General features: G+C 46.3%; 1 protein-coding gene across 4 annotated transcripts in view; it reads right to left on the reverse strand.

The window, feature by feature from the left end:
• The window catches only part of CLCN1 (chloride voltage-gated channel 1), a 101273-nt gene that overhangs the window by 19349 nt on the left and 54221 nt on the right, over positions 1-27703 (reverse strand). For 2 of the 4 annotated variants that reach the window (XM_083419621.1, XM_083419619.1), the window contains exons 2-13: positions 22829-22982; positions 21320-21451; positions 18816-18944; positions 17544-17677; positions 15835-15912; positions 11989-12067; positions 10671-10796; positions 9387-9471; positions 6820-6921; positions 6207-6291; positions 3907-4056; positions 756-825 (exon numbers count right to left, since the gene is read on the reverse strand). In XM_083419621.1, coding sequence (XP_083275747.1) covers positions 756-825; positions 3907-4056; positions 6207-6291; positions 6820-6921; positions 9387-9471; positions 10671-10796; positions 11989-12067; positions 15835-15912; positions 17544-17677; positions 18816-18944; positions 21320-21451; positions 22829-22982 — 1324 coding nt within the window. Of the gene's footprint in view, positions 1-755; positions 826-3906; positions 4057-6206; positions 6292-6819; positions 6922-9386; positions 9472-10670; positions 10797-11988; positions 12068-14126; positions 14206-15834; positions 15913-17543; positions 17678-18815; positions 18945-21319; positions 21452-22828; positions 22983-27703 lie in introns of all 4 variants that reach the window. The other 2 variants (XM_083419620.1, XM_083419622.1) reach the window with 1 other exon arrangement.

Consider the following 27703-nt stretch of genomic DNA (forward strand, 5'->3'; position numbering starts at 1 on the left):
CGCTAGTAAGTTTTCTTATCGAAGGAAGGCATTGTGTTGGAGCCACATGAATAGGAGTGGTGCAGCCCAGCATTTGTGAGTTGTAGGAAGTAGCTAGAGAGCAAGAAGGAGCTGGGAGTGAGAAGCTGGCTACGAGCTAAAATGTCAAGGGATTCCCTAATGGGGACCAGAAGGAGAACCAGGGTCCCAAACATTTCAAAGAAGCACCATCCAACATCAATTTGCATCTCTGAGCGGATCAACACCATACATTTAAAGCACATTCAAGGGCACTTTTAAAGAATAGTTTCCCCCTCACAGAGCTACAGTTCCCAGCACCTTTAACCAACTATAGTTCCTGTTAAGTTGTGGGTGAACATATCAGACAACACAGCGATTCTTCAAATAGCTCTTGTTTATTCACAGGCCAGAACAGAACTGAACTGAAGGGTTCAGCCAGCCTTGCTTATATAGAGCTCCAGTACAACGTAACTGTAACAACTTTCTGTAACTATCCAATCACTGAACGTCACTTTCAATCCCTTATTTGCATATGTGGACCTGAGTGAAAACTATCTACAGTATCCCCCTGCTGGCCCAGGGTCAGAACTTCAGTACGTAACAGTTCCAAGCATTCTTTTTTTTTGGGGGGGGGTGTCACGTGTGTCAGAGGTGCTTTAAACATGTGGTGTGGATCTACCTTCATTCAGTTCTCCCCCTATCTCACAATCCCAGCCTCTGAAAAATTCCCCTCTGAGGAAAATACAGAAACTCACCTAGCACGAACACAGGCATGAAGCCTCCGCAAGGTATCGGCATGGTAGTGGCAACAACAGACATCCAGAACTAGAACAGAGGGGACAGGCAGCAATAGTTAGTGTGTGGCACTGGTAGCGCCTCTCTCACAGCTCCACTGAACTTACTCAGAAATGGACCAAGAAGATGACAGATGTGGGGAAGGAGCAAAGGAGTTGGGGGAGCATAAAAGCCACAAGGGCAGTTCAAGAAACCCAGCCGCGTCCCCTAGGGTGGCTGACTGCCCAGGACAATGATGGTCAACCTGGCTCATCACGACCACATTCCCTGTCCCTTCTCAGTCTCAGTGTCCAGTCTGGTTAAAAAGGAAGGAAGCGTTCATAAAGGTATTCCGGAACTTTGTGCTTCTGTGCAAACAGCAGCCACCCCCAAAAGCAGACCTGTGTATATGAGCGCACAAAGAATAAGTTTGTTAATTTTTTAGCTGTTTTGAGTACATTGAGCTGGTCTCTCTTGCCGGAGGTATCACATGTTGACACCTGTTTTCTTTTCCCCACCCCACCTTGTGTGTATATCCACCCCAGGGCTGGTGCAGAGGTGCAGGGAAAGAAATAAAGGAGGCTCAATTTTGGAAAGAGGATGATGGGGCGTGGGAGGGGAGAGTCAAGAGTTTATACCTACAGTTCTTTGAACCTTGCTCTCTGGGAATCTGAGCATTGTTAATGCATTAGCTGCCTGCAGTAGAAGTTCTTTTTGCCCCCTCTTATACTCTGTTTGTTGCGGAATTGTAAACAAATAAAATATTACAAAGGCACCCTAAGGGTTCTGTGCTCGCTCGCTCGCTCTCATCTAAACAAAACCCCAAAAACACCTCCCCCAGAATTTTCCACTGCTCAGAAGTAGGAAACATGTAACTACATTTTTTCCCTATAGGACTTTCATTAAGCTATGGAGGAGGGAGGACTTCACGGAATTGCAGGCAGCCCAAGAGACATATTTAGGTTAATGCTAGCAAAGTGATTTCTAGTTGATGGTACAAAAGCAGTGCACCTAATGGAGAGTATTCACCATTAAAATTCATAGAGGGAATAATTTTGCATCTGCATGAAGCCAGTCTGATTCAGTAAGCCTCCCTAATATGCGTAGGTAGGAAAATTATATAGGTGCTCATTGTGTAGATTGCTTGATACTTTCAACTTCAATACTTGCTATAGCACAAGAGGCTATTTTCTGCCACCCAGAAGATGGAGCAGACTTTTCCTGCATGACTGGAACTCGCAGGGAGACAGGTTTTGGCTAAATATCAAGAGGAGCAGCATGGGAGCAAGAGAGAATCAGCAGTGGAATGATTGCCTTGGGAATCATTTGTAGGCTCTCTCAGAGATATTTTAGCAGAGACTGGAAGGGATGGTATAATTTCATCCTGCATTGAGTAGCAGGTTAGATCAGGTGATGGACCATGCCTATGATTCTGTGAGCCAGCTGAAAAATCTCCAGTAAGGCAAATAAAACCTCAAACACTCTCCGTGAACACTATGCAGAATATCTGCCTTCATGGCTATTGCCAGCCATGTAAAAGCAGGGTCCCCTGGTGCTTATTGTCTATGGCTCCCAGTGCTACATAAAAGAGATGTCAGCTCCAAGGAAGACTTAACATTGCTGCCAGGTGAGCAGCTCTTAAGTAACCTAATCACTGGCATTCTGCTGCAAGCCATGAGCAGATTCAAGGTTGATTTTCCAGACTATTGGAGGTATAGTGTTTTGTGTGCTTGTGCATTCAACACAGTCCCATAGGTGAGGAAGTATAGTTCCCCTGAGCTTTTGAACCACTTATTTCATTGGCACTATAGCACCTTTTAATGCAATTCCAAAGGGAGGGTCACATCCCACCAACTACCACGTTCATCTTCTTCCCCTACTCTGGCTGCAGGACAGATTGAATAAAGGACACACTATATTCAGGTTGTTTCCACACCAGGGCCCCTTAGTGCCCCTGAGGCATTGCTTTTCAACAACCACATGGAAGCAGAATTAACCTAGTGAATATACACAGCACTTTATACTGGACTATATTCTCCATGGGGATGCGGGTGGCGCTGTGGTGTAAACCACTGAGTCTTGGCTTGCCGACCGGAAGGTCGGCGGTTCAAATCCCCGCAATGGGGTGAGCTCCCGTTGCTTGGTCCCAGCTCCTGCCAACCTAGCAGTTCGAAAGCACTCAGTGCAAGTAGATAAATAGGTACCACTCCAGCGGGAAGGTAAACAGCATTTCCGTGCACTGCTCTGGTTTCGCCAGAAGCAGCTTAGTCATGCTGGCCACATGACCCAGAAAAACTGTCTGCGGACAAACGTCAGCTCCCTCAGCCAGTAAAGTGAGATGAGCGCCACAACCCCAGAGTCGTTTGCGACTGGACTTAACTGTCAGGAGTCCTTTACCTTTTTTTTATATTCTCCATGACAATCTCGGAATGCCCCATCCCATATGGGCTTATGTATAGTCAGAAATAAGTTATGTTCAGCTACGCTCCCGCATCCTTTAATTAGTGGCTTCTCACTTTCTTTTAAATGGTTATGATAAAAGATTAATTGAGTAATTAAAGTTTCAGGAAGGGACCCGTTAAAGGGCAATGGCTGCAAATGAACAGGAAGCAACTAATTGGCCACTTTAAAATAAAGGGCTACCAAAATTAAGCTACTAATTAAAGGGGTAATAGCCTGAAAAGCTTCTATAGCACTTGACAAGTCTATACTCGATAAGGCTAGCGCTGCAATTGTACTTTAAAAATAAAAAAATGAGCCTGGAAAAAAGGCAGAAGGATATCACAGAACTCACTGGGATGCAATTATTTGACAATGACACTATCTGGATTGTCCATACCAGCTAAGTGAACAGACATTATCCCTATTCCAGACTAAGTGGCTGATGTGAAAGAAAACCCCATTATCCCTGAATGATCTGGGGTGAATCAGGGTTTCTCATCCACTACATTAAACTCTCTCCAATAAAACCTCTTCAGTTGGCCTGGTCAAAAAGAACATACCAATTGCCTTGGAAAATAATGAGCTGTTTCTCTGAGGACTTTACAGCTCGCTGCTCCCGCTAAGGGGAAATAGCTGCAAGGGGCTAGGAGGAAACAATCCACATTCAGCGCAGTCGGGTGGGCTCCCTACCTTCATGACGAAGAAGAGAAGAATGATGACAAACACACTGACTTTGGGATGGATCCAGACGGCAGATCTCCCCAGGATCTGGGGGTCCCCTGTATGCTTGACCCAGGTGAAGTTATCAAAGAGGCTGCTAATGGCTTCTCTGGGCATCAGCTGCAAGGAGAGTCAAGGCAATGAGGGACTAGGATTTCGCCACAAAGGGAACAATATTCTGTTTGGAAATGTGTGTATTAGGTGCTGAGAAACTGGGGGTTGGGTGGGTGGAGGCTCTTTGTGACAAGGTAAAACAAAATTCAGCAAGGACTGATATTTGTGATCTGCATAAGTTATACAAATTGAACAAACAGGCTTGCCTGGCATTATTTTGCTTCGTCTCGCCTCTGAGGTTTCGTGAGAAATTGCCTGCACACTTTCAAGCACATCTTCAGGGCCATTAAGAGCTAGGAAAATAGTGCACTGGCTTGTGAGTTTTTGTCTTTCCTAATGAAACCTGAGAGACTCGGGAAGCTGGATTCTGTTGCCAGTACCACTCTCTGCAGGTCTCTGTACTCCAATGAAATCATGGCATACACAAAGCCCTGCTTATATCTGGATGTGAATTGCAGAGGCTCTTTCCGCACTTTCAGAAACAATTCTATCTTCGACATCCTCCTGTTCAGTTTGTTCTTATAAATACCTCTTCATGCAGCCGAGAGGTTACAATTGTTCAGAAACCAAAGGGTTTGCAAGGAGGAAATCCAAGCTATGCACACTCACTAATTCTGCGTCCCCACCAATGGTTTGGGAAGTGGTGTACATGCAGCATACCCTGTGTATTGCCTGTTGTTTCTTATGAAATACTGTGTTTTGGTGACACTGCCCCCAAACTAGCTTCGAATTGACAAAAAGAATGACATAGCTATGTTTTGAACCAGTAGCGTGTTCAGAGTCCCATATTTTGCAATATAATTGTGAGCAGATCACAGTTCACAGAACCACTGAAATATGAAATATGCACTCTCTGCAAAACCAAATAAACAGAAATCTTATAAATCTATATGGCTTGTTTTCACCAGATAAGAATCTGACCCATTGCTTCTTTCAGAGACTTGCATAGTCTACAAAGACTTTCAGAGACTTATAAGACTTACGTTTATTTGGTTCTATGTTTTCATGGGAATCCATCTAGAGTGCACATTTTGTGACTTTCATAGATTTATAAGATTTTTGTTTATTTGGTTTTGCAGAAAGTGCATATTTCATATATTTCATATTGTTCAATGTTCTGTATAGATTATATAAAGAATTTATATTGTCATTGCATTGTCATCGTGTTGCCTTGGATATTAGTGATGGTTGTTTGCAACACGGGGTTTAATTGTTTGGTTACTTATTGCCTTATAGGAAAGACAAGATCCTCCATCTTCCTTTTACTCCAGGGGCGAATCTTCTTCAGGGCCAGATTCCCTCACAAGCCAGCCTCCCAAGGGCCACACAGCAGCAGTGGCCACTGTCAGAGTCCAAAGTGGGCCATGCAACAGATGGGAACTTTGTAGAGTGGGCTAGGTACAGCCACAGGTTTCTAGGCACATCCCACGTGGACTTCTTTCCATGCACAAGATGCGTCAGCAAGGAGACATTTCAGCCACAGCAAAGTGCTCTGGGGACTGTGCCAGTGGGAGGGGATGTGACTTGAGGGCCAGACATATAGGCCCTGAGGGCCACATTTGACACCCGGGCCTGAGGTTCCCTAACCCGTCTTAGTCAATGCAAGGTAGGATGGGATTACTACTCAGTGGCGTTGCGTGGGTTGTCAGCACCCAGGGCAAGGCAAGTAATTTGCGCCCCCCACTGCACTGTCCCTCCCCCAGATAGTCCCTCGCTCTCTCTCCGCACCGCACCACATGCCTGGCACACCCCCCTCCACAGTGGGCGGCGACCCGGCGGCTTGGATTGGATTTGCACAGCCAGCACTGCAGTGAGAGAGAGTGAGTGAGCCAGGTAGGGGCAGAGAGCTGCGAGTGCGCCCCCCCCCCCCCAGATGTTGCGCCCGGTGCGGCCGGCACCCCCTGCACCCCCCACGCTACGCCACTGTTACTACTACTTTCCTTCTCAGCATGCACACAAAACAGAGAGGAATGGTGCTAGTTCACTCCCCAACGGAGTGACAGCACAATCAATAGAGAAGTGTTTTCCCCCCGCAGTTGATGGAAGCTACTGTTTTTGGAAAACGAGGCACAGACAAATTCTAGGTTGAGAAAACTGTACCCCTCATTCTGTGAAATAGGCTTTAGGCATTGATGGACCTATGGCAATATTCTCACCTCTCCAGCCATAAACTGCCCGAAGCCTGGGGGGAATGTCAAGGACGCTATCACAAAGGTTATAACCCCTGGATATATAAGGCGGCTAGAATAGAAAAGAAACAGAAGTTAAGGGCCAGCATACATCAAAGCCAGAAAAAACTGCTGCAAAAGCCCCTCTTCCTTGTTTAAACCAAGCCAGAGAGCAATTCTGCCCTCGCCTCTCCTAAGCCCAATGAACTCTGTCAGGGTCTCTAGCCTGACTTCAACAATATCTGCTTTCTGCAAAACAAGAAGGCATTATGGTATTTAAGCTGGCAGCCTCCCTTAAACTTATTCCAAAAGAAAAGCGACACTCATGAAAGGGTATTGTTTACTTTCTACATATGAGAGTGCTTTCTGCACAATGTTTTGCCTGACCAATACAGTTCGCGTTAAAATGAAAATCCCGATCTTCCCTATAAAAAATCAATGCAGCACATTGTCTTTTCAGATGCTGCTGCTGAACATTTGCTTCCCAGCGGCTCCTACTGGCTGGGCTTTAGAGCAGGGTCATTGGTACAGTGGCAGGGTAGGCCCTGCTGCCATTATTCTTGAGCAAAGGAGGAGAATAACTCTAGAAAAGCATACTCACTATTTGGTTAGGAATTGACTTAGAGCCGTATGTCGACGTACACACAAAACCACCTGCCGGTTGAAGTAAACAAAAAACGCTCCAAGGAACCCAGAGCAGATCCTACAGCAAAGGAATTTAAAACAAATAAAATAAATGTGGGCATTGCCAACTTTTAAAAATTGTCTGTGTATGGATTTACATAAGAAGAGCCCCATTGGATCATGTTCAGGGCCCATATGAAACCTAGCACCCTCTTCCCCAAAGCCTAACATTATTCTTTAAGCGAGGATAAGCATCAAAGTAGGCAGCTGTCTGGGTGGTGCTGTGGGTTAAAGCACAGAGCCTAGGACTTGCCGATCAAAAGGTCGGCGGTTTGAATCCTCGCGACGGGGTGAGCTCCCGTTGCTCGGTCCCAGCTCCTACCAACCTAGCAGTTTGGAAGCACGTCAAAGTGCAAGTAGATAAATAGGTACCACTCCGGCGGGAAGCTAAACGGCATTTCCGTGCGCTGCTCTGGTTCGCCAGAAGCAGCTAAGTCATGCTGGCCACATGACGCGGAAGCTGTATGCCGGCTCCCTCGGCCAATAAAGCGAGATGAGCGCCGCAACCCCAGAGTCGGCCATGACTGGACCTAATGGTCAGGGGTCCCTTTACCTTTAGGCAGCTGTCAGGGACTGGGCAGAGGAGGAATGGTGGAGACCCCCTCCCCAGCCTGACCCTTCCAGAGAAGAGGAAGTTCAGAATTCCAAGAGGGGTTTGAGGGAGGTCACAGCTCAGAAATTGATGAGGGGAAAAGTTGGGAAATAATGGGAGAGGAGGAGGAGGAAGCACCAGGAGGGCGACAGCTGACAAACACAGTGTCTTTACAAAGCATTCCAGACCCCCCCCCTCCCAGAACCTGGCGAGCCTTGAAAGTAGGAGAGCAAAGAGCTCAAAAGCAGAGGGAGCTTGTCAGCACCCATAGAGATGATGCATGAGGTAGTGGGAGAGAAGGAAGGGGTGGAGATTCACTCGGGACAATGCCATTATCTAAGAGGATGTGTTCCAAAGCATCTCTCTGAAGAAAAAGCGGGTGGTAAGAAACTTTTATTTGTCTTTGTACATTCCTGGGCTACCGGACGTGGGAGTTGCTTCCAGCCGCCTGACAGCAGCATATCCAGAAAATATATATGAGTAACCAAAAAACCAACCAACCCTAGAGCAGCCTTTCTCAACCTGTGGGTCCCCAGATGTTGTAGAACTACAACTCCCACCAACCCTAGCTAGCAAGGCCAGAGATCAGGGATGATGGGAGTTGTAGTCCAACAACATCTGGGGACCCACAGTTTGAGAAAAGCTGCCCTAGAGCCTGGTCTGTACAAATCCAGCAGAATGAGATGGGTCTTGTCCACTTCAAGCTGCAGCTGGTTAATCCTACAGTGGTACCTCGGTTTATAAACTTAATCGGTTCCGGAAGTCTGTTCTTAAACAGAAACCGTTCTTAAACCAAGGTGCGCTTTCCCTAATGAGGCCTCCCGCCACCGGTGCCCTTCCACCGTTCGGATTCCGTTCTCAGACCGAGGTAAAGTTCTCAAACCAGGACACTACTTCCGGTTTTGCGGAGTTCGTATACCGAATTGTTTGTAAACAGGACTGTTCTTAAACTGAGGTACCACTGTATTTTGAATGCTCCTCCATGTAAACACAAACTCTCTCTCTCTCTCGCTCTCATCAAAAAAATACCAAGTCTCATCAGTGAACCCAGACTCACTTTGTGCACCCCTAATTTTCTATTTGCAGTAAGGGTTATAAAAAAAATCAAAAAAATCAGGAGAGCTCTTAAAAATGTGAGTCGTTACCTGCATTATTACAGGCCATTCTACCACCTCAGGATGCCACAACCTCATTCCCACCCCACAGCCCTTGGGCAAGCCCTGTCATTTTGTCCATGGGGAAGTTCGTAAGAGAGACAAATGAGGTCCAAAAGAGATACAAAAGGGGTAGATGGAGGGGAGAGGATTGTTTCTTTCAACTCAACAAGCATCTAACACCATTTACAACTGGTGAACTTGTTTTTAAATGGCTTTTTTAAAAAAATAAAAAGGCCCCTTTCCCTCAACCCAGCCCTGATAAGTGAACGAAAGCAAGTTCCAAGGCTGATTTAGGAGAAAACGAAACCCATTCTTTGCTGTGGTGGCCAGGAGCAAGCAGCATCCCAAAGTGCCTTTGAAACTTGTGTGCAAGCGGGAATTTTGCCAGCTTTTCTCAACCCTTCGCGACAGCAAGCCGCATCCGCAAAAATGCCCGCCTAGGTGCCATTCAGGGGCGCTGCTCTTTTTCTTTGCATCTGGCCACCTTGCAGGAATAATTTCTCATGAGAAAAACACCACAATGTTTCTATTCTGAACTGAGTCATTCAATGGCTGCTGGAAGCAATGCAGTGAGGTTTTTCCCCTTTTGCTGAATGCTGTTGTGTCTAACCCGGATCCTCCAGAGGACTCTAAGCAAGCAGTAGCTCTGCTTTATACAGAGAGTTTTCAATGGGGGGGGGGGCACTCGCCTTGCATCGTTTTGCATCACAATTACCCACGTCCCTTTGGGCTTACCCTATTACGGCAAAAGCTGGCAGCTCCTGCAGGTCAAAGGGGAAATCCATGCGGAAGTTGGTTCTGAAGAGGGCTGTGATGGTGACTGCGAAGCGAGGGTGAAACAGACAGGAGGAATTACGACCGTGGAAAAACAGAATGTGAGAGAATTTTAAATGTGAACTACAGAAAGCAGGAGCCCCAGGGGTGGTGGAAAGCCTAGAAAAATATGGGATATCAATGTGCAAGCACAAGGGAGCATCGCAGAAGCCTTCCTTTCAGCACTGCCACAGTTCTTAGCACCTCACTTGAAAAGACTTGGTAATGCGGATGTTATTTTGATATGTTTTGGGACGGGCCTGGAATACTTCTAGCCTCAAGAGCACTTCATTAAGAAAAGGTTTTGTTGTTGCTGTCATCAGGAAGTAGTTCTGGCTCACAAGTAGCACCAAATGGTCTGTAGTATTTTGATTTGGCATCCTTACACATTTTTCTCTTTCAGTTTAATAGAACAGGAAGAGGGAAGCAGCTGCTCTTTCAAAAATTCTTCTTCCTGTTTGCTGTTGTTTTGGTATGAATTCCTGCATCGTCCCAGAAAAGTCCAATACTGAACCCTCTTGAAAATAGGCTGCCATTTATATGGATATCAAAGGCAAGCAAACTAGTAGAAAAATCTCTGTGGCCTCCTAAAACACCACAGCACAGCAATGAGAAAATTGGAGGCAGATTGAATAGGGCTGACAATGTTTTAACAGTGGAGGCTGTCATGGTTTCATACCACTGTTCCTGTTTGTAATGTGAACCAATGTTCTAGCCAATGCAGGTTTCGCAATTGTTTAGCAAAGCGGTCGAAGCAAGTGGCTCCATATATGCATGAAACTATCCTGAGGATGATGTTTCTGACCAGGGATGCCAACTTGAATAAAATATTAGGGAGGGGGCAAGTAAGCCCCACCCCATGTAATTGATCACATGATGTGGTGCATGCACACCATTTGAATAGCAGTGCCCATCAACTATGCGGAGCCCAGCCCTTCAAGTATTTTATTGGGGGTGGAGAAGCTCCCTCGGTCCCTAGGAGGTGGCTCTTATGCTTCTGCCTGTCATGTAGATGAATGTAAGAACTGGAACAGGGAGCGGGTAGCAACTCACAGCACTAGAACAGCATGCTAAAAGAGTTCACCTGACTCTCTCCCTCCATCCCTACAACCTTGAAGAAGTCGCTTGTGCAGTGACGCCCTTGGGATGGGGGAGGACGTACAGTCAGAGCAAAGACTAGGAAGGAAGTCAATCCTCGAATCCTACCTGCATCCTTGTTCCAAACAGCAAAGACTCGGAAGACAAAGGCACTGAACGTAGCCGCAAAAAATCCGCGCCAGTAGTTACGAACTGCAAAGTAGGTGGAAGTTACTTCTATGCTGAAGAGCACACCTATGGGGAAGAAGGACGTTCTCAGCAATGCGTAACAGCTCCTCTCACCAACCACAACCTGCTCCCAAAGTCACTTGAGAATACCTTGAATTCTACTCCCCCAGCGCATGAATTAACAGGAATTTGCAAAAGTAGCAGAGAGAAAATAATAGCAGGGTTGTTGTGTTTGAACTGTTTCACCTTAACTCGGTTTCCTTCAGCTAAGGCTAAGCATGAGTGAAAATAAACAATTCCCAATTTCAACAGCACATGGGTTTCCAAACTTTCTGCTTTGAGGAAACCGTCTCTATCTCTGCTGAGGGAACCCTGTGCATTGCAGAGGATTGGTGGATCATATTCTGTGCATCACTTCACATGAAATTATGGACAGTGTTGGTCTTTACTGTGTGAACTGAAAGTGGAGGAAAACTCAATAACAGTGAAAAAAGCTGTTTTCTAGGGAAGCTCGTCCACCATTACAGATGGTCTCATTGAGGAACTATCGATAAACTTCCAAGAAAACCGCAGAGTTCCCCAGAAAGAAGTTTGGAAACCGCTAGCTCAGTGGAGTGGGAACTGCTTCCCAATTGCTTTCCTTCCATACTAGTACACTAATGGGTGCTTCTCTGAACCACAGCATCAGCCCTGGACACACGATTCCAAGGTAAGTGTTTGGCTGGAATGGTATGAGTCGATATGGAAACAGCTTCTGTGCTGCCAGGGTAGAGGTTGTGCTGGCCAGTTATCCAAAACCAAATGCTTAAAAAAACATAGCTAGAGAAGAAGGTAGATTGGGGTCTACTGGTAGATCCCTGGGTGATTTGCTGTGGATCAAGAATGGTTTCTGACTCCCAACTGTTTAAACAATGGCAGGAGCAACATGGCTTTATAAATTAGGTTGCTGAAATGAAGAAAGCTAACCACAAGTGGTCTTTTGTGTGAGATAAGGATGTTCAGTTCCAGTACAGAAAAGCAAATTCCTGTGCCTAGAGGCACCCTGTTTTTTGATTCACCTGTGTATGTCTCGCATATGGTAGATCGTGGGTTTCTAGTTTAACAAAAACAACAACCAAAGAGTCCTAACAAGCCTTGAATCTGCCTGCCTGCATTAGAAAATGGAATTTAGAGGGTGGGTTATAATTTGGGGTGGGTGGGGAGGAGGAATGATGCAAGGTTTCTAGGGAAAGTTAGACGATAGCCAGCATTCACTTGCCTCCCAGTGGTGTCCCGAAACAGCAGCCAACCCCTACTGCACATCCCACAGTCAGGACATCTGTGTAATAATATGGCTGCTACTGGTGGAAGAGACATGAGCGAGAGAAAGACAAAGACACACAGAGACACAGAAGCAGAGAAAGGGAAGAATGAGTGACAGAATTGGTAGCTAGTGCCAAAGAATGATCAATACCGTAGATGTTATCTAACAACGCACACAGAACCCACTGGAAGATCCTGTACAGTGGTACCTGTGGTTACACACTTAATTTGTTCCGGAGGTCCTTTCTTAACCTGAAACCATTCTTAACCTGAGGTACCACTTTAGCTAATGGGGCCTCCTGCTGCTACCGCGCCGCCGGCACACAATTTCTGTTCTCATCCTGAGGTAAAGTTCTTAACCTGAGGTACTACTTCCAGGTTAGCTGAGTCTGTAACCCGAAGTGTGTGTAACTCGAGGTGTTTGTAACCCGAGGTACCACTGTATATGTCAAAAGTTTCCGCCTCATTTCTTACCAACACACAAGCTTAGGTGCACATAGCAAGATGGTGATGTAATACCAAAAGGGATTCATGCAAGACACAAGGCCTCAGCTCTTGTAAATGCAGAATTCCCCCATCTTTCCAGAGTCGCATGTGAACAATGTATTTAAGTATCAATTGTTCAAAGGGTTAAGAGAAGTAGTGTATGTTCACAAATCACACAGCTCCAACCCAGAAGTGTACGAAACTGCAATGATTTATCAAGTAGATGGTCATGTGTGAAAATTCAGGGCATGTGTCAATGGCTGCATGTAAACATGCTAGGAAGCTACAATAGGCAGCATCTTCCCAGTGCAGCGCTTGGCACATGTGTAGGATTTCCACAGTTTCCTGCAATAAAACAACATATGAGCAGTTTGGAGACATTCAATGGAAAATGGCAGAATAGGTGTACAACACTTTCCTTGCTTTGTTGAAGTTTGGACAAGGAAAGATGGGGAAGTTAGAGCCACACTCTATGTGCAAAAAATATAATATGGTTATGGAACTGTGCTACTTCAGAAGGGAAGTGTAAATATGGAAATACAGTGGTACCTCGGGTTAAGAACTTAATTCATTCTGGAGGTCCATTCTTAACCTGAAACTGTTCTTAACCTGAGGTACCACTTTAGCTAATGGGGCCGCCCGCTGCCGCCGCAGGGCAATTTCTGTTCTCATCCTGAAGCAAAGTTCTTAACCTGAGATACTATTTCTGGGATAGCAGAGTCTGTAACTTGAAGCGTCTATAACCTGAAGCGTCTGTAACCTGAGGTACCACTGTACTGTAAAGCTCCTACTCATTTCTATCTGGATAGGCAGTTATGGGAGAAGAATGACAGAGAAGGTAGAACTCCCTGCTGTATCCATGCTAATAATGTTATTTTAAAAGCACCCCAGATTCCCCCCAAGATGCAAAAGAAATGGGGTAGGGGGAAGAGAAACTGTGATTTACTGGAGACACAGAGAGAGCTGGAAAATAGGGACTGTCCCTGAAAAATAGAGGCAGCTAGATTATTGGCATATGTGATTTATGTCATTCTCTGAAGGAGCATCTCCACCCCCATAGTCCAGCTCAGACACTGAGATCCACCTCCGAGGGTCTTCTGGCAGTTTCCTCTCTGCAAGGTTACAGGGAACCAGGCAGAGGGCCTTCTCGGTAGTGGCACCCGCCCTGTGGAACTCCCTCCCATCGGATGTCAAGGAAATAAACAACTATCTGACTTTTAGAAGACATCTGAAGGCAGCCTTGTTAAGGGAAGTTTTTAATGTCTGATGTTTTATCGTGTTTTTAAATATTCTGTTGGGAGCCACCCAAGTTGGTTGGGGAAACCCAGCCAGATGGGCGGGTTATAAGAATTATTATTATTATTATTATTATTATTCCCTGCCCAACACATCCTTGCACCAAAGTCACTTTCTATTTCCCACAGGATGTCCCTTCGCTGCATTTTCTGTTTCTCTGTTGGGTTACACGACATAAAAGAACCACACCGCAGCACCACGACAGTTGTCAGTTGAGCAGAAAACACGGCTTCCATTCCAGAAACTTCCTCGGTCGGGAGCGGGGGGGTGGGGTGGGTAAACACCTGGCATAAATACGGGAATTGCACTTGCCTCCAAGAGGAGCCCCGAAGCAACATCCAACTCCAACTGCGCAAGCCGCCACCAGGAGGTCGAGCTGCCTGTGCACATTCTGGAATAGAGAGCCCGGCCAGAGAGAAGCATGCCAGGGTTAGGAGGGAGCACAGCCACAAGGTTAGTCCTCTCCTCCCTCCCCCTCCTCCTCCGGCACAAAGCAACAGCGAGCAGGAAAACCAGCCTTCTCTCATAGAGGAAGTGAGCAGTGAGCCAGTCACTATACACAGCCAGCAGCTACGGTGACCCCGTTCCTTTCTACACACCGCCAAATACTATATAGCCTATGTGCCAGTTCTCCATACTAGCCTGGCAGTTGTTACCAGCTATTGGAACGGTATTGCGCAGCCAGTCACCAAGCCAGCCACTGCTACAGAGCTCGAGCCTCTTTAGTCGTTCAGCCAGCGTTGTGTGCAATAAGCGTCCGGAGCCACGCCAGCCTCAAAACACAACTGCTTACAACAGCCACGTTTCTTACTGTAATGTTTATGTGTAGTTATTTATTTATTTTTAAAAGCCCCCATCCCACCGGACGTCTTGATGCCTGCTGCTAATGCACAAGCCTCGATGAAATCATTTGTGCTTATTTACAGCTGCTCAACCACACAGTATATATGGGTAAAAAGGTAAAGGGACCCCTAACCATTAGGTCCAGTCATGGCCGCCTCTGGGGTTGCGGCGCTCATCTCGCTTTATTGGCCGAGGGAGCCGGCGTACAGCTTCCGGGTCATGGGGCCAGCATGACTAAGCCGCTTCTGGTGAACCAGAGCAGCTCACAGAAACGCCATTTACCGTACTGCCGGAGCGGTACCTATTTATCTACTTGCACTTTGACGTGCTTTCGAACTGCTAGGTTGGCAGGAGCAAGGACCGAGCAACGGGAGCTGACCCCGTTGCGGGGATTCGAAGCGCCGACCTTCTGATCGGCAAGTCCTAGGCTTTGTGGTTTAACCCACAGCGCCACCCACGTCCCGTATATATGGGTAGCAGTGACCAAAGTTTGGACCTTGTGCGCCAAAATACAAAACACTCTTTCTGGGCAAAAGAAAGTGAAATTGTGCCGGTGTACGCTGTTTTACGTACATTCCACCCCATTTGCAAAATTTCGCTTCCAAGATTCAGGCTTGCAAGAATGCGGATACATGTTTTTACAAAGTCAGGTGTTGAACAGGACAAGTAGAGTGACGCATGAGGAATAGGAGGATGTGCAGATTATCATACACTCATCTCCAGCTATCAGGAGCCCTGTTCAAACCCTCTTTGATTTCTGATCCTTTGACAGAAGTCCTTTTAACTTTTTCAGCAAATGGTCTAGAAAATGGCAATTTGGTTTACAAAGAAGCTGTGGTTTTCAGGGAGCCAAGCTTTGCTTCCAATATTTTAGGATTGCTTGTTTTTGTTTTTTAAAGAAGAAAATAGGGTGACCCTAACTCTGACTACAATCAGGCATGGAGTGGTTTTCGCTTCCAAAGCCTTTTTGGTTCATGATTCTTGGAGGGTTCCTCTGTATTTTATATTATTGTAACACACAGCCAATTGCTGTCATTTCCCTCTTGCCAGCTAGTCTAGAATTATTCTGTTTTTTATTCATTCTGGTTCGGCCTTCAATATTCTGGGTCTCTGAGGCTTCCCCCCCCCCCCCTGATAGCCTCCATCACAGACCAGATGGAGCATGCAGAACACTTACCTCATACACACCACAAAAGATGGACATGAACTTGCTCAGGACGGCAGCACAGATGCTGGCAATATGCACAAAGGGGCCCTGCGGAAGGGAGGGAGGGAGGTTGAGGAGCATCATTCAGTTCAGTTTCATGCCAAAAAAAGTAGCAAAGATTCTGCCTCTCCTAACTGTTTTTATCACTCCCACACCCACCGACATCTTTGTAAGACTCTCTCATGCCACTGAAAAGGCACACTTTCGAAATCTACCTCTAGGCAGCCCATGCGTGGCTGGCAAGATCATAAATGTAATCAGAATGACAAGGTGAGTTAAAGGGTCCTTAATGGGAGAAGAAGAAGGTTAGGTTTGTGTCTTCCTCTGGAGCCTGAGAGAGAGGCCTCCAGTCGAAGGATTGGCTGCTTATGATTTCAAAGCAATGTGTGAACATCAGCCTTCCCCACCTCAGAAGCTCCTGGGTCACATGATAAAGCTCACATAATGTTGTATTTTAATGTATTTTAATCTTGTTTTTAAGTTGTATTCATTTAACTTGTTTTTATTATTGCTTGTTAGCAATAATAATAATAATAATAATAATAATAATAATAATAATAATTATTACCACCTGCCCTGTTCCTCCTGGCCCTGTCCTCATGCTCCATCTTCCAACCTTACCTTCTACCTGCCTCCTTCCCCAGGAGGTTAGACTAGATGACCCTTGTGGTTCCCTTCCAATCCTATGGTTCTGCCTGCTACAGCCACTACACCCATCATTCCCCATGCCCCTTCCTAGGAGCTCGACCAAAGGCAACTCTTCTGCCTGGCCTGCCCCCCCCCTAAGAAATTAGAGTGGCTGAGTTAGCCACCATCAACCTCCTAAGGCAACAGGAAACAGACGGCCACAAGTAGAAACTGCAACAAAATGTTGCAGTGTGGAGTGCCGCTGTTCTGTATCTCAGCTGTTTCATTCTATTCTCTCTTCTCCAACAGCTGAACAGCACTCCGTGGCCACTAAGTACCCTCAGTCCTCAATGGGCCTTTCACTATAGAGTCATACCTTGGTTTTCGAACAGCTTAGTTCACAAACAGCTTGGAACTCGAATGGCGCAAACCCGGAAGTAGGTGTTCCAGTTTGTGAACTTTGCCTCGGAAGCTGGACATCCAGCGTGGCTTCTGAATGGCTGTAGGACACTCCTGCAGCCAATCAGAAGCCGCGCCTTGGTTTCTGAATGTTTCGGAAAGTCAAATGGACTTCTGGAACACATTCTGTTCGAAAACCAAGGTACAACTGTATATGTTTCTATTTTTGCAAACCTCAGGGTTTCCCCAAGCCTGAGAATACTTCCCTTATGTGTAGATGGTACTGTCTGGGCTTCATTAGCAACAGCACTCATAGCCTGAACATCAGAAATAGAGGTGATGGGGATGAAATCTGCCTCCCCAGCACTAATAATAATAATAATAATAATAATAATTGCATACCACCATATACCTGCAGGTCTCAGGGCAGTTACAACATAAAATCACAACATAAAATACATAATAAAAACAAAAACAACCCAGTAACCTCTCTCCTCCCCAACACATTTTTAAAAGGCATTGGACGTCAATCAGCAAAAGGTCTGGTTAAAGAGGAACATTTTTGCCTGGAGCCTAAAGGTGTATAATGAAATTACACCCCCTGCCTTCTGCGACTTGCCCTTTTCCCCTCCCCAAGCCCCGTCGGTGCTCACCTCTTTCCCGACAGGTATCCCACTTCCTAGGCCAGCTGTCAGGCTTACAACTTTGGCCACAAAAGCTTTGGGTGTGAGGTATTCCTTGAGGACGACTCCCCGCATAATGGTTTTCAGCTCAGGGATCCCGGAGCCTGAACAAAGCAGAAAGGAAAGGTGAGGAATTGTGCCACAGAAGAGACCCAGCGCAGAGAGACTGTGGCTCAAACTACTGGTGACAAACACCTGTTAGCTGAAAACAAGGTTGGCTCCTATTGCAAAGAAAGCAGGCGGTTCTGAGCAAACCCTATGTGGGGAGCCAAATTCTTCCCCCTCTCTGTAACTAATCTCCCCCCATGGTCCTTCTTCTGATGTCATCCCCTCACCCCACCCCAATCTTCTGGGAGGAAAACGCCTAAGGGAATTAAGAGGCAAGAACAGAAAAGAACAGCTCCCTTCTTCCTCTAAAAATGGGAGTCGGGGGGGGGGGGAGACTGCATACATGATTGGGGCAAGCCTAGGCTCAAAAGAAATGGATTTGTTGCTGTGGATAATCTAAGGATGCCTCCAAACTGGTGTTTTATTGCAGGTATATTTTCTGCAACATGTTCTTAACACAGTAACAGTGCATTCGCAGTGGGTTTATTCTGCTTTCTATTATTATTATTATTATTATTATTATTATTATTATTATTATTATTATTATTATTATTATTTTATACCCTGCCCACCTGGATGGGTTTTGCAATGCTTCCCCTATGCTACCACGTTATTGCTTTCTGGAGGAGCGATAGACAACAAAGAAGGGACAAAAATATAAACTAGAATGTTTGTGATGTGGAAAGTGGCAGAATTCCAGCAGGGAGTTAAAGTTATGTCCTGACTAGAAATGAAGCAATGCACACCGTCCAACTTTTTCAGATTAAAAAACGGGACACAAGTCTTCAAGGATGAACTCCTGGGCAAGTCACGTGATTCACGCTGCAATCACAACCCCCAAAGTGCTTTAGGGGGCAAGACTGCGGCATGAGAGCGCGTAGCACCCTAAATGGCCACCACGATCTTGCACAATAAAATAGGATTTCCCGTTTTTTCCAGGACACTTGACGGATATGGCTGTGTGACTGCCACCAAACTTTTGTAGGCACAAACTGCATTGAAAGAGGCGTTGTTTGTGACCTTCCCGACAGCATCACCAGCACAAAACATCACAAATGCAAACAAAAAAGATGTCAGGAGGTGTCTTATCCTTAGACAGACAAGCAAATCTTCCCATCCCTTGCTCTCTCTCACCCACAGCCTGCGGAGAGACAAGTTGGCAGAAGAGGGCAGCAAAGAGGATCAGGACGAGCGGGTAGGTCACCCAGGCCAGGTACTGCATAGGGATACTTGGGTGCAGCGAATTGTACATCCACTTGTAAGCTGTAGTGGGGGCATAAAAACAAATGCCAGAAACTTCAGAACATGAAAAGAATCCAATGAGAAGCAAACTAAACCAAATTCCCCAACTTGGCACCCTCCAGCTGTTGAGCATTACAATTCCCATCAGCCACAGTGCTGGAGAGAAATGTTCATTGTGTGCTTCATAACTGATTGGAGTGTTATGGCTACCCAATCTCTTAGTATGTGTCCCCTGACTTCCTGAAGACAGCAGTGGCGGGGTCATAGCTGTCAACTTTTCCCTTTTCTTGCGAGGAATCCTATTCGGAATAAGGGGATTTCCCTTTAAAAAAGGGAAACGTTGACAGATATGGGCGGAGTGGGGTGGTTAAGTTGACTGTAGCAAGGAGACTGGTTGCTTTCCTACCCGGGGAGGGGGGAATATGGGGGTTCTTGAGGAGGAGTTGTTGCTGCAGATAAAACACTTAAATGCTTTTGTTGTTGTTGCAAGGGCACCGAGTCCATGGCTCAGTGGAGATTTCAAAGAAATGAAAAAGAAGGGGGGGGGGAAATGCTGTGCTTATTCTGAAGTATTAATAAACCTCCACAACAAATGAATAATGTTGTTTAACTATTTATCCAAGCATGAGCATCTAAACAGAACTGCCCTAAATCTTAAAATCACTTCTGACCCCCTGCACCTGAAATGCCATGCCTGGTCTTGCACTGAATGTAGTACAGTGGTACCTCGGGTTACAAAAACCTCAGGTTACAAACACTTCGGGTTACAGACTTCGCTAACCCAGAAGTAGTACCTCGGGTTAAGAACTTTACCTCAGGATGAGAACAGAAATCGCGCGGTGGCAGCAGCGGGAGACCCCATTAGCTAAAGTGGTACCTCAGGTTAAGAACGGTTTCAGGTTAAGAATGGGTCCCCCCAATCTATAACACCTGCTTATGCAGGAGGCACCAAAAGCCTGCCATAGCTGTTTGCCTGTGTCACGGTCACCCGCACCCCATTCCCCTAACTCTCTCGTGACTGCTTCAGCTCTGAGTTCGTATTGTGCACCTCAGCAGGGGTCGGGGATTCCCCTCAATGGTCACTGAGGCTGGAGCCACATGCAGACTGAATGCTGTTCCCTGACTCTGTGTAAGGTAAAGGCAGCCATGTCATAAAGGTAAAGGTAAAGGTACCCCTGCCCGTACGGGCCAGTCTTGACAGACTCTAGGGTTGTACGCCCATCTCACTTAAGAGGCCAAGGGCCAGCGTTGTCCGGAGACATGTCCGGGTCACGTGGCCAGCGTGACAAAGCTGCATCTGGCGAGCCAGCGCAGCACACGGAAACGCTGTTTACCTTCCCGCCAGTGAGCGGTCCCTATTTATCTACTTGCACCCAAGGGTGCTTTCGAACTGCTAGGTTGGCAGGCGCTGGGACCGAACGACGGGAGCGCACCCCGCCGCAGGGATTTGAACCGCCGACCTTTCGATCGGCAAGCCCTAGGTGCTGAGGCTTTTACCCACAGCGCCACCTGGGTCCCAGCCATGTCATAGCTATTACTAAAAGCCTGGATAGAGGAACAGGGATCTGGATGTATTTTCTTCAAATTTGCAGGTGAGAGTTGTTGTAGATTGCTGAGGAGACACCCTCCGTCTGCTCATAGCTGTCTACACAAGAGTACATATATGCCTCTGCAAACCTGGTCTGTTGTTTTTTAAGACCTTTCAAACTTCACACAGATCTTCTCCCTTGTTATTGCTCTTCCCAGCAGCCTGTAGCATGGATTCATGTTATATATATATATATTTCTTGGTTTACAAAAATATGTGCACTGTCTCTTTTTTCAAGTTGCGTTTTCTACAGATCAGCTCCATTTGTTGTGAGACATTAGTGTTACATACACCAATTACATGCCCTCTTAAACAATCCAGTAGTAAAATAAGCAGCAGCTAGGCCCTTGACAACCTTTGAAAACCTCCTCCTAACAACAAAGGAACATGGCAAAGGGATGGTATCCGCAATAGACAAAATTCTGCTCCAAAATCCCACAAACCCCCTCAACATAATCAAAAAACAACTGGAGGACAACATAGGCTATGAGATTAACCCTACCTAATGGACTAAAATGTGGTCTAAACCTCCCTTTAAATCCTTATCAGCGAAAAGAACTCACTCTGAAACTCACTTACAGATGGTACCTAACACCACATAAACTAGCGCTGCTACGCCCAGGAGTCTCACCAAAATGCTAGAGAGGATGCACCTCCACAGGCACATACTTCCACATGTGGTGGGAATGTCCTAAAGTCCAACTCTTCTGGATTTGTGTTATTAATGAAGGGTTTTTGGTGTAAACAATGTACCCGGTGAACAACAAATGAGTTGGGGGGGGGATTCACAAAGGGTCGGTCCACCTACCTTGCAGGCTCTTGGCACTGGAGTAATCCACCCCCCAGCTCACCAGTGCCATGACAAGGCCCAGGAGGACCAAGAAGATCCAGTCTTCTCCCATCTTCTTGGTAACATAGTTCTGGATTCTTTTAGCACAGGCTGTGGAGGATAAAGAAATTTCAGACGATAACTGTGCGAGCTGACAAAAAGCTTCTGGACTTGAACCAGCAGAAGCTCAGTATTTCATAGTCCTATTTATTTCATTGGGAGAGTTGGCATGTGCTTAGATCTTTCCCACAGAAAGCAGTGCCACTGAAAAGAAGCAAACTGACACCAGACTGTGCTCTTTTCTTCTCATACAGATGATGGTGCACCCTAAACTTGCTGCTGGTTCACTTCATAACTCAGGTAAAGCTGCAGTACATGGATATCAGTTCAATCAGCTTCAATGAATTCAACAGGAATCAAATCAGCTTCGATCCATGTACTTAATCAAATATTGACTGTGCATTTGGCTTTAAATCAGCAAACAGTAGGCATAAAACAAACAAGAAAAAATAAGAAATGTTTCCCATTTCACCTAATCTGTGAAAATTGTAAAACTGGCAGACCTGAATAGTCCATCTAACAGGACATTACATGTTGTGCATTCAAGAAAAATATGATAAAAGCCACACTGTGGTGTCAGTCCTTCTATGAACTCCTACTTTCCAGAGCTCAAAAATATGAGAGGCGCTTTGAGAGTAAGTTATCATTTCTGAATTATCTTATTCTGTATATTAATGGCCCCGGACACCCTTACATTCACCTAATCCTTTTCTTGAGCCAATTTATTCCACTGTCTTCCTACTGCTATGGCCAGTCATTCCTGGTGATAGCTTCCTTTCGACTGTAAGAGCATTTAAGTCCTTATTTCTACCACCTGTGTCCAACATGCATATTTGTAAATAAACTCAAATGCTACAGAATCCACCATAAATGTCCAGCGACCTCAGAAACCAAACCCAGGAAGCTGCTCCTGGAATGCATCACCTTGCTGGGAAACGAGTAGCACATAATAGTGCCATTTAACCAGTTAGTCACTTGTGAAAAGTTCCTCAACTCTTATCTCAAGCCTGTTTCTGAAAACCTAACCCTCTGTAACCCATGCAGCAGGTGTGGGAAACTCTGGCCTTCCAAATGTTGTTGTGGTACAGTACATCTCCCATCAGCCTAGACTATTGTCTATGCTGGCTGGGGTTGATGGGAGATGTAGTTCAGCAGCATCTGAAGGACCAGAGGTTCCACACCTCTGCCACAGTTATTTGGTGGTCAATGTGCAGCTCCTCAGTACACACCAGTGTGGTAGGAAGGTTCTCCTGAAGGTAGATAGCTTCCAGAAGATGGAATGAAAGTACCAAAGCTTTCTGTTTACCTCTGGGATTGTTTCATTGCATCCACACACACCCTGACACAATTAACTCCATCCATTTTCACGCTGGATAGTGTACCAGTGTGGAGAGCCCGTTGGAAAAGCAGGGCTTCCCTGAGCCCTACCATGGCACTTGGAGTAGCGTTCTGCTTTCACTTCGGCCTGGCTGACTCGCTTCAGGGGCCCCTGGCCATTGCGTTGGGGCCTCTTCTCCCCCAGGAGTTCATCTTCTTCCTTCCGGGAAAGACTGCAGAGGTTGTCTGTGTACTGGCCATAGAGCTGAGGACAGAGGAGTGGGCAGTTAGCACAACCATGTCACTCATAAGACAAGAAAAAGAGGCCAAGCGGACTTGATAGCAGCAAGGCCCCATAGGTGGTTTCCCTAGATCCGTGCCGTCTTTAATTTACATCTACTTTAATGATGTGTAACTAGCATGCAGACCGTAACCACCTGATGAATCTGCATGTGTGATCAAACCATATCTCTGGAGAAATGTTAGGTCCAAACTAGATGCATGTAACAGTCTCCAAACTTGTACTTGTACAGTGGTACCTCGGGTTAAGTACCTAATTCGTTCTGGAGGTCTGTTCTTAACCTGAAACTGTTCTTAACCTGAAGCACCACTTTAGCTAATGGGGCCTCCTGCTGCCGCTGTGCCGCTGGAGCACGATTTCTGTTCTCATCCTGAAGCAAAGTTCTTAACCTGAAGCACTATTTCTGGGTTAGCAGAGTCTGTAACCTGAAGCGTATGTAACCTGAAGCGTATGTAACCCGAGGTACCACTGTACTTTAAAAAAATGAAATAAAAAATGCATTGGGATGTATAGCCCTTTCCTGTGGACCATTTTTCCAATTATGATGTTTTTCCATCTGTAAGGGGAAAGATATGAACACAGACTGTGTGTATTATGTGTACACACAAATCCTGCTTTCTGAACAGAATGCATTCCCAGGAAAATCATTCATTAGGCGAGTGTTCACATAATGAGCTGGTGATTTCCATTATTTCAGACGGGAACATTGCTAATCTGTGATTTGTCTCCTTCTGTCCCTGGTTTCTGCCCAAAAAAGGCAAACAAAGGTGATTTGTCTGATCTCTCCTGCTCCCTGATCTTGCTAATCTCCCTTCTTCCCTCCATGGTTTCTGCCTGAAATGACTGCCAGTGACCAGCAAAACACAAACAACTAAAGAAGTGGGCAAACTCTGGACATTCGGATATCTGAATCAACCATTTGTTTGAGTATAATTCTTTGTGTTCAGATAACTGAAATTTTGCATGAGAAGTAGTCCAATAGCCAGACCTGCGTGTACAATCCCTGTAACCCACATAATCATATAATTTACAAATCATTATCATTTAAAAGGTAAAGGTACCCCTGCCCGTACGGGCCAGTCTTGACAGACTCTAGGGTTGTGCGCCCATCTCACTCAAGAGGCCGGGGGCCAGCGCTGTCCGGAGACACTTCCGGGTCACGTAGCCAGCGTGACATCGCTGCTCTGGCGAGCCAGAGCCGCACACGGAACGCCGTTTACCTTCCCCCTAGTAAGCGGTCCCTATTTATCTACTTGCACCCGGGAGTGCTTTCGAACTGCTAGGTTGGCAGAAGCAGGGAACCGAGCAACGGGAGCGCACCCCGCCGCGGGGATTCGAACCGCCGACCTTTCGATCGGCAAGCCCTAGGCGCTGAGGCTTTTACCCACAGCGCCACCCGCGTCCCCATTATCATTTACCACTGTGTAATTAGTTCTTTGGCATTAAAATCAACAGACCAGCCAGACACAGGAAATAAGCCAGTGGTGCAGAGCAACAGGAAGAAAATAAGATCCATTATTTTCAAAATGACTATGATCAACAATAAATGGAAGATGCTGAGGCTGCAATTTAAAAATAATAATAATAACCCCACCTTAAGACAACTCACCAAATGGAGCCATCGTACACAGAAAGCAATTGTTCCTCATACTTCTGCAGAAGAAGCTCAGAAAATTATCACCCCAACTTTCTGTGTAAACACTTCTGTTCATATAGTCTTTCCACCAAGCATGCCAGCGAAACAAAATGCAGCTGCCCTCACAGAGTGGCACGGGGTTGAGCCGCGGGGTGGCATGAGGATGCAACAGGCATCCCCCCCCCAAAAAAATGCCCTTAAAAAATGCACCCAGGGCCACTGCCCCAGCTGCCCCACCCATGCTATGTCACTGGAATAGCCAGCCACCCGCACCCCACAAAGACTAACAGTGTGGTGTAGTGGTTAAGAGCAGTAGACTCGTAATCTGGTGAACCGGGTCCGCGTCTCCACTCCTCCACATGCAGCTGCTGGGTGACCTTGGGCCAGTCACACTTCTTTGAAGTCTCTCAGCCCCACTCACCTCACAGAATGTTTGTTGTGGGGGAGGAAGGGAAAGGAGAATGTTAGCCGCTTTGAGACTCCTTCGGGTAGTGATAAAGCAGGATATCAAATCCAAACTCTTCTAACAAATCCAAAAGATTTCCAAAATATCCAAAGGATGATACAGAATACCATGACACCACTTCTGTCACTGCCCTGGTGGAGATGTGGAACGGAAGACGATCTGGAGCAATTTGACAAGGTTGCTTCTCAGCATCCTCTCCCCAAATCTCTCCATGACCTGGGCTGGGAAGAAGCTTTACGTCCATTTGCTGGTCTATGAGGTGGCAGGAGGGATGGTGATGAAGAAATCTTTATCCGCTGCTGCCATGTACCCAGTGAAGCTCATCCTTTCAGTCTTCCAGTGAAATTATCAGCCTTCTTCTTACTAATATTCATTAACAAACAGAATTTGTCCCTCAGCCGCAAAATTCACTGAGTTACTGTATTTCACCGCATAATAGTCACATTTTTAATGCTGATTCTTTTTTTCCAAAAAAAGGATGGTGTGGCGATTATGTGGTGAAAAACCGAAGCACAACCATTATGTGAGGAAACAATTTTTTATTACCGAACATGCTTATGTTTATGTTGCTTATTAATTTTACTAACTGTTTTTTTGTGCAATCAAGGTCTCTCGTGCCTCACTCATGGCAGATATGTCCGCCCGTCCGCTCCCGTTGCACCTTCAGCTGGTACTGAGAATGTGCTCTGAGAATGCCCTGCCACTATTATGCAGTGAATGCTTTGGGACCGATTTTAAGGACCGAATAAAGGGGTGTGAATATTATGAGGTGGCGACAATGATGCGGTGAAATACGGTATTTTGTTCCAGCCCTGGTCTTTCTGCCTAACCTGCCTCACAAGGTGTGGATGCATCCAGGCAGCCCAGGCCTCACTCCTCCCAATTCCTGTCAGAAGTCCATTTCAGAGGCTTCTCCCCACTGAGCAATCCACTCCTGGTGCTAATTTAAACGTGACCGTCGTTTGAAATTGCACTTCTCTGAATTTTGTGATGCAGATCGCCAACCAAATAAAGGTAAAGGGACCCCTGACCACTAGGTCCAGTTGTGGCCGATTCTGGGGTTGCAGCGCTCATCTCGCTTTATTGGCTGAGGAAGCCAGCGTACAGCTTCCGGGTCATGTGGCCAGCATGACTAAGTCGTTCTGGTGAACCACAGCACTGAATACTTTAGCACTGAACCTCAGAAGGAAGTACTACTATTTTCAGCCACCGAGGAGACAAAGCATTCCCAGTGGGAAATAACAGAGTCCTCTAGTCCAAGGCTGCAATATATTTTATAATGGGGCTCAGCGAGAAACTCTGTAGTGGCTGTGTCTTGTGCGTGATCTTCCCCCTAGTGGTTCTAGGTGAGTTTTGAGTTGCAATAAAATAGAGGAGTAGTAAAAGAGGATTTTCCACTGCAGCAAAAAAATAATAATCCAAGGGTTAGTTTCTTCCTGTTCTCCCTCTTGCTTCTTTTGTCCAATTTAACTTCTGCTGATGAATGCCCCGGGGGCTTGCAGGCAAGATTGTGGAGCCTAGGTTGGGCAGAGTTCTGAGTTCAAGGTGCTTTTCTGCTCTTGAGGTAGTGCTATGGATCAACAGGGCTTTGAGCTAGCTGAATATGCTGTCTTACACGCCAAGTAGATTTCTGAATCCCGTTTCTCCCTTTCTTTTTGCATGGCCCCCATTTCTCGGTGAGCGGTCTGGGGAAGGATTTATTTGAGAACACACAGCTCTTTTGTCACATGCCCTTCAATAACCCAGCACTGGCTTGAAGGCTCACTAGGAGGCTCGTGTTCCCCCACTAGCAAATGTCCTGAGCTCTTGGCAATTCACACCTCGCAGAACACGGCCCTCCTCCCCATCTTCTGCTCGCACACACACACACATGCTCCAAGTGCCAGGAGGAGGCTGGGCGATGCTTGAATCAGCAGAACAAGACACTGCCCTTGCCACTATTGCTGGGGAGGGACAGAGAGCATTGAGCCAAATAAAACTCAGCTCCCCCACTCTGCATCTCCTACGAAAGGATGGGAGAGGGGTTGGTTGGTTAGGGGTAACCACATGCTGACAAATGTGACATTGTGATTCTTACAGGGAGAGGGAAGAGCCATTGGATTTGCAGGAGAAAGGGTTAAGAATACATGAATCCACTTCTGCTTATTTGTTCCAAATGTCCTCCTCCTTGCATTTATTAAAAATAAACCATGGTGTTGGGGCTTTAAAACACAGATCCGTGCATAATGTGCAATGGGACTCCCTGTTTGGGACATCTTCATTACCACTGATGGTTTTCACCACTCCTAAATGTACCCCAAGGGACGAGGGTGGCGCTGTGGGTTAAACCACAGAGCCTAGGACTTGCTGATCAGAAGGTTGGCGGTTCGAATCCCTGCAACAGTGTGAGCTCCCGTTGCTCAGTCCCTGCTCCTGCCAACCTAGCAGTTCAAAAGCACATCAAAGTGCAAGTAGATAAATAGGTACCACTCCAGCGGGAAGGTAAACGGCGTTTCTGTGTACTGCTTTGGTTCACCAGAAGCGGCATACTCATGCTGGCCACATGACCCGGAAGCTGTATGCTGGCTCCCTCGGCCAATAAAG

The sequence above is a fragment of the Podarcis tiliguerta genome (assembly GCF_965153285.1).
Source record: "Podarcis tiliguerta genome assembly, chromosome: 17".
Taxonomy (NCBI): domain Eukaryota; kingdom Metazoa; phylum Chordata; class Lepidosauria; order Squamata; family Lacertidae; genus Podarcis; species Podarcis tiliguerta.